At 39.4% G+C, this 6,077-nt stretch overlaps 1 protein-coding gene across 3 annotated transcripts in view; it reads left to right on the forward strand.

Annotated features, from left to right (window-relative positions):
* Positions 1-6,077, forward strand: part of CEP89 (centrosomal protein 89) — an 83,550-nt gene that overhangs the window by 44,603 nt on the left and 32,870 nt on the right. For all 3 annotated transcript variants that reach the window (XM_014461980.2, XM_014461981.2, XM_023759886.1), the window contains exon 13: positions 2,712-2,827. In XM_014461980.2, the coding sequence (XP_014317466.1) occupies positions 2,712-2,827 (116 nt within the window). The remainder of the gene's footprint in view (positions 1-2,711; positions 2,828-6,077) is intronic.

Below are 6,077 nucleotides of genomic sequence, written 5' to 3' on the forward strand. Positions count from 1 at the left end.
AGAAGAAGAAATAAAAGGCATCCAAATTGGAAAAGAAGAAGTAAAACTGTCTTTATTTGCAGATGACATGATATTATACATAAAAAACCCTAAAGACTCCATCAAAAAACTATTAGACTTAATAAATGAATTCGGCAACGTAGCAGGATACAAAATTAACGCCAGGAAATCTATGGCATTTCTATACACCAATAGTGAACTTACAGAAAGAGAGACTAAAAAAACAATCCCATTTACCATCGCACCAAAATTTAAGCTACCTAGGAATAAACTTAACTAAGAAGGTAAAAGACCTCTACTCAGAAAACTACAGGACGTTGAAAAAAGAGATAGAGGAAGACATAAACATATGGGAGAACATACTATGTTCTTGGATTGGTAGAATCAACATCATTAAAATGTCCATACTACCCAAAGCAATCTATAAATTCAACACACTTCCCATTAAAATACCAACGGCATATTTCACAGGCCTAGAACAAACTCTCCAAAAATTCATCTGGAATAAAAAAAGACCCCGAATAGCTGCAGCGATCCTGAGAAAGAACAAAGTAGGTGGGATCTCAATACCAGATATCAAGCTGTATTACAAAGCCACTGTTCTCAAAACTGCCTGGTATTGGCACAAGAACAGACATATAGATCAATGGAATAGAATAGAGAGCCCAGAAATCGACCCGAACCAATATGCTCAATTAGTGTTTGACAAAGGAGGCAAGAACATACAATGGAGTCAAGATAGTCTCTTCAATAAATGGTGTTGGGAAAATTGGACGGATACATGCAAGAAAATGAAACTAGACCACCAACTTACACCATACGCAAAAATAAACTCAAAATGGATAAAGGACTTAAATGTACGACGGGAAACAATAAAAATACTAGAAGAATCCAAAGGCAACAAAATCTCAGACATATGCCAAAGCAATTTCTTCACCGATACAGCTCCTAGGGCATTGGAAACTAAAGAGAAAATAAACAAATGGGACTACATCAAAATAAAAAGCTTCTGCACAGCAAAAGAAACCATCAACAAAACAACAAGAAAGCCCACTGCGTGGGAAAACATATTTGCCAATGTTATATCTGATAAGGGCCTAATCTCCAACATTTATAGGGAACTCATACAACTTAACAAAAGGAAGATAAACAATCCAATCAAAAAATGGGCAAAGGACCTAAATAGACACCTTTCAAAAGAGGACATTCAGAAAACCAAGAGACATATGAAAACTTGCTCAAAGTCACTAACCATCCGAGAGATGCAAATCAAAACCACAATGAGGTACCATCTCACACCTGTCAGAATGGCTATCATCAACAAATCCACAAATGACAAGTGCTAGAGAGGATGTGGAGAAAAAGGAACCCTCGTGCACTGCTGGTGGGAATGCAGGCTGGTGCAGCCACTGTGGAAGACAGTATGAGTTTCCTCAAAAAACTAAAAATGGAACTCCCATTTGACCCTGTGATCCCACTTCTAGGAATATATCCCAAGAAACCAGAAACACCAATCAGAAAGGATATATGCACCCATATGTTCATAGCAGCACAATTCACCATAGCTAAGATCTGGAAACAGCCTAAGTGCCCATCAGCAGATGAATGGATTAGAAAACTGTGGTACATCTACATGATGGAATACTATGCTGCTGTAAAAAAGAAGGAACTCTTACCATTTGCAACGACATGGATGGAACTGGAGAGTGTTATGCTAAGTGAAATAAGCCAGTCAATGAAGGGGCGGTAAGAGATCAACCGAAGGACTTGTATGCATGCATATTAGCATAACCAATGGACATAAGACACTGGGGGGTAGGGGAGGCCGGGGGATTGGTAAGGGTGGGAAAAATAAATAAATAATAGTTAATAGGGTGAAGAGCGGGCAGAGATAGTGTGGAAACTTATGTCTATATACCAAATTATATAACTTTAAAATTAAAAAAACAAAACAAAACTATTCCATTCTGGCTTCAAAATAACCCAGTGGGTGGGGGCATTGGAGGTTTATGTAGATGAAACAAGGTTAGCCATTTGATAATTGTTCAAGCTAGGTGTTGTATATACATGGGAGTTAATCGTTCTGTTCCTACTACTTTTGTATATGTTTGAAATTTTACATTTTAAAAAGTTACTAAGAAATTCATAATTTAAACTTCATACTGTCCTTTCTCCCCATTTAATGCATATGGTGGGGTTGATGTGTTAATAACATGTTTAGCATTAAAACATGTTGAAGTGCAGCAGGAGACAACCGATCGATGTTTCTCTCCCCACTCCCTCTCTTCCTCTCTCCCTTCCACTCTCTCTAAAAATCAATGGAAGAAATATCCTTCGGTGAGGATTTACGAAACAAAAAATATGTCCAGATATTCATTCCCTACAGCAGCAGTTCTCAACCTGTGGGTCGCGACCCCTTTGAGGGTCGAACAACCCTTTCACAGGGGTCGCCTAAGACCATCCTGCATGTCAGATATTTACATTATGATTTATAACAGTAGCAACATTACAGTTATGAAGTAGCAACGAAAATAATTTTATGGTTGGGGGTCACCACAACATGAGGAACTGTATTAAAGGGTCACGGCATTAGGAAGGTTGAGAACCACTGCCCTACATCATCTATTAGTATTACTTTCTTTTAGTATTAATTTCTTCTCTAACCACAGAGCACCTGAATGGCAGTATTTAATTTTGTAAATCACTTGTAGGCATCGGCTTCAGACTCAGGCGGAATTGGTTTTAGAGGAAAACAGGTTGTTGATAGAGCAGTTGGAGATTCAGCAAAGAAAAGTCAAGGACACCCACCAGGAGCGTCTCCAGGAAGGTGAGCTGTCTTTCCCGAGAGTGATGGCGATGCCGTGATTTTGTCCTGTCATTTTACACTTGTACCCCTCTTTCTGGGAGGGCTCCCCTCTAAATGGAAAATAGAGAAGATCATGTTTCTTAGCATATAGTTTCCTTTACTGAAATGCTGTTGTTTATGTTACAACATATCCAGCCTTTACCTATTATGCATTGATTGCTTCCTCTTAGGCTCCAGTGTTGCTTTAATTATTCTGTATATTTTATAAATCAATTGTAGATGACAACACAAGGATCTGTATCTGACTATTTGTTGAATGAGTAAATAAGTGGTACTACTGGGTCTCTAAACAGTTTCTCTGTGCTTTGCCCTTCCTTCAGAGCTGTGGGTGCTGTCAGAGGTTAATCTGTCAGATACTTTCACGAGTGTCCTTCCCCGCCCCTAGGGGCCTCAGTGTATATAAGTGGACTTTAAGTGGGCCAGATAATAGTCATTTCTTCCACTTTCATTAAAACCAAAATTTATAAACAAAAAGATAGTGGCATTTTTCCTTTTGTTTTACTGAATTTTCTTTTCCAGTGAAGAACAATATAGGACAGGAGGCCGAAATACAAGCTGTCTTGCCTGAGCCCAAGTAACCCTTCCTGTGTTTTCCTTCCTGCACCCCAATATTGAACCCTCCCCTTCCCACAAGTGGAAGAGTTAAACCAGCAGCCTCTGCTGCTGCTGACTGAGGCTAGCGCTTCCCTTGTTTCTAGTAGCCAGGACATGTTTGAAAGTGAGAGCATCTCAGAGTCCAGCGGGTTTCCTCCACAGGACATCCCCATGCCCTGGTCTGTGCGCAGCACAGAAGTATGTGCGCCTGCTCTGGCGTTATTTGTCTGAAAGGGGAGAGAGTGAATGGTGTTGAGCCTCCTATCTTTGCTTTCAAGATTAGAAATGGCAGGGAAAATTAATTTCATATTGACTAAGCTTAATGTTCTCAAACAGAACAGATCTGAATAGGTATGATTCTTCTGGTCATGTGGGGTGGGGCCAACCTTTTGGCCTATATGATTCAGTCAGCTGCCTGTTATTTTTCTATTTCCCAGAAATAGCTATTTATTTTGACCAACTAAGTGTTTTTATGGAGTGGAAGGGTTTAAAGTTTTATGCTGTAATACTACTATGTACTAGTTTCAACAGATGCCCAGGAAGTATCCTATCTTATTATTACGTACTACTCTGTCAAATAGGATGAAGTATTTATGATTTACTTTAGATACCGGACATAATAAAACAAAAACTTAATGAAAAAAAAGGGAAGGAAAATAATGGAGAAAGATTGGCTATTTTATTATGATTGGCGTCACCCAGGAGAACGGAAAGCTAATGCTCAAAAGCCCGAACTTGAAGGTTTACAGACAAGGGGTTGTATAGAGCAAAATCACAAGTTATCGTGAGTAAGGTCAAGAGTGAGGTAAAGGGCCCTGGCCAGGTAGCTCAGTTGGTTAGAATGTCCTCCTAATATGCCAAAGTGGTGGGTTTGATCTCCAGTCAGGGCACCTACAAGAAGCAACCAATGAATGCATAAATAAGCAGAACAACAAATCGATGTTTCTCTCTCTCTCTCTCTCTCTCTCTCTCTCTCTCTCTCAAATCAGGGTGAGGTAGCTAATAATTTTAAGTCTTGCGGTCAGCTTTGAGTCTCTCAGTATGGTTTCACGGGGTCATAGCCAGAGATCACTCTGCTTTAGAACTTGAGCTGAAACACAACACAGGCCATGATGTTATCTTTAGCTTAATGGAAACCCATACCTTGTGACCCTGAGTCCAGGCATGGCCATTGTTTCTGGCTGCCTTAGGGGGTTAATGACCAGTAAAGGAAAGGGCTAAGGCGTATTAAGTGGGCATGCTGTGAAGAAACAGAATAGTGCTGGGGTTCCATATTAAATCAGAATCATACATTAAATCAGGATCCTTGATTTCATTTGACCAAATTGATGTCCTTGAAAATCTTGCAATTTTAGGGCCGACATCCTGAGGTGTGCTCGCATACCTACATGTGACTCAAGGTTTCAGTTTTTAGACAGTTCCTTGAAGACTAAAACCATATCTTGTTAAATATTGTATATTTAACAATTATATCAAGATATTGAATTTCAATAAGAGAGTTTATGTTTAGTGAATGCTTAATATAGGGATGGTAATTTCTTTCCTTTTTTTTAATTAAATCTTTATTGTTCAGATTATTACATTGGTTCCTCTTTTTTCCCACCATAACTCCCCTCCACCCAGTTCCCACCCCACCCTCCGCCCTCACTCCCCACCCACTGTCCTCATCCATAGGTGCACGATTATTGTCCAATCTCTTCCCACACCCCCCACACCCCATTCCCCCTCCAAGAATAGTCAGTCCATTCCCTTTCTATGTCCCTGATTCTATTACAATCACCAGTTCATACTGTTCATCAGATTATTTATTCACTTGATTTTTAGATTCACTTGTTGATAGATGTGTATATGTTGTTCATAATTTGTATCTTTACCTTTTTCTTCTTCTTCCTCTTCTTAAAGGATACCTTTCAGCATTTCATTTAATACTGGTTTGGTGGTGATGAACTCCTTTAGCTTTTCCTTATCTGTGAAGCTCTTTATCTGGCCTTCACTTCTGAATGATAGTTTTGCTGGATAAAGTAATCTTGGTTGTAGGTTCTTGGTATTCATCACTTTGAATATTTCTTGCCACTCCCTTCTGGCCTGCAAAGTTTCTGTTGAGAAATCAGCTGACATTCGTATGGGTACTCCCTTGTAGGTAACTGATTTTCTTTCTCTTACTGCTTTTAGGATTCTCTCTTTGTCTTTTGCTCTTGGCATTTTAATTATGATGTGTCTTGGTGTGGTCCTCTTTGGATTCCTTTTGTTTGGGGTTCTATGTGCTTCCTGGACTTGTAAGTCTATTTCTTTCAGCAGGTAGGGGAAGTTTTCTGTCATTATTTCTTCAAATAGGTTTTCAATATCTTGCTCTCTCTCTTCTTCTGGCACCCCTATAATTCGGATGTTGGTATGCTTGAAGCTGTCCCAGAGGCTCCTTACACTATCTTCACACTTTCGGATTCTTTTTTCATTTTGCTTTTCCGGTTGGGTGTTTTTTGCTTCTTCGTATTTCAAACCTTTGACTTGATTCTTGCGATCCTCTGGTCTGCTGTTGGGAGTCTGTATAATATTCTTTATTTCAGTCAGTGTATGCTTAATTTCTAGTTGGTTTTTTATCACAACATCGAGGGTTTCA

This window comes from Myotis lucifugus, unplaced genomic scaffold (assembly GCF_000147115.1).
Source record: "Myotis lucifugus unplaced genomic scaffold, Myoluc2.0 scaffold_164, whole genome shotgun sequence".
In the NCBI taxonomy this organism is placed as follows: Eukaryota; Metazoa; Chordata; class Mammalia; order Chiroptera; family Vespertilionidae; genus Myotis; species Myotis lucifugus.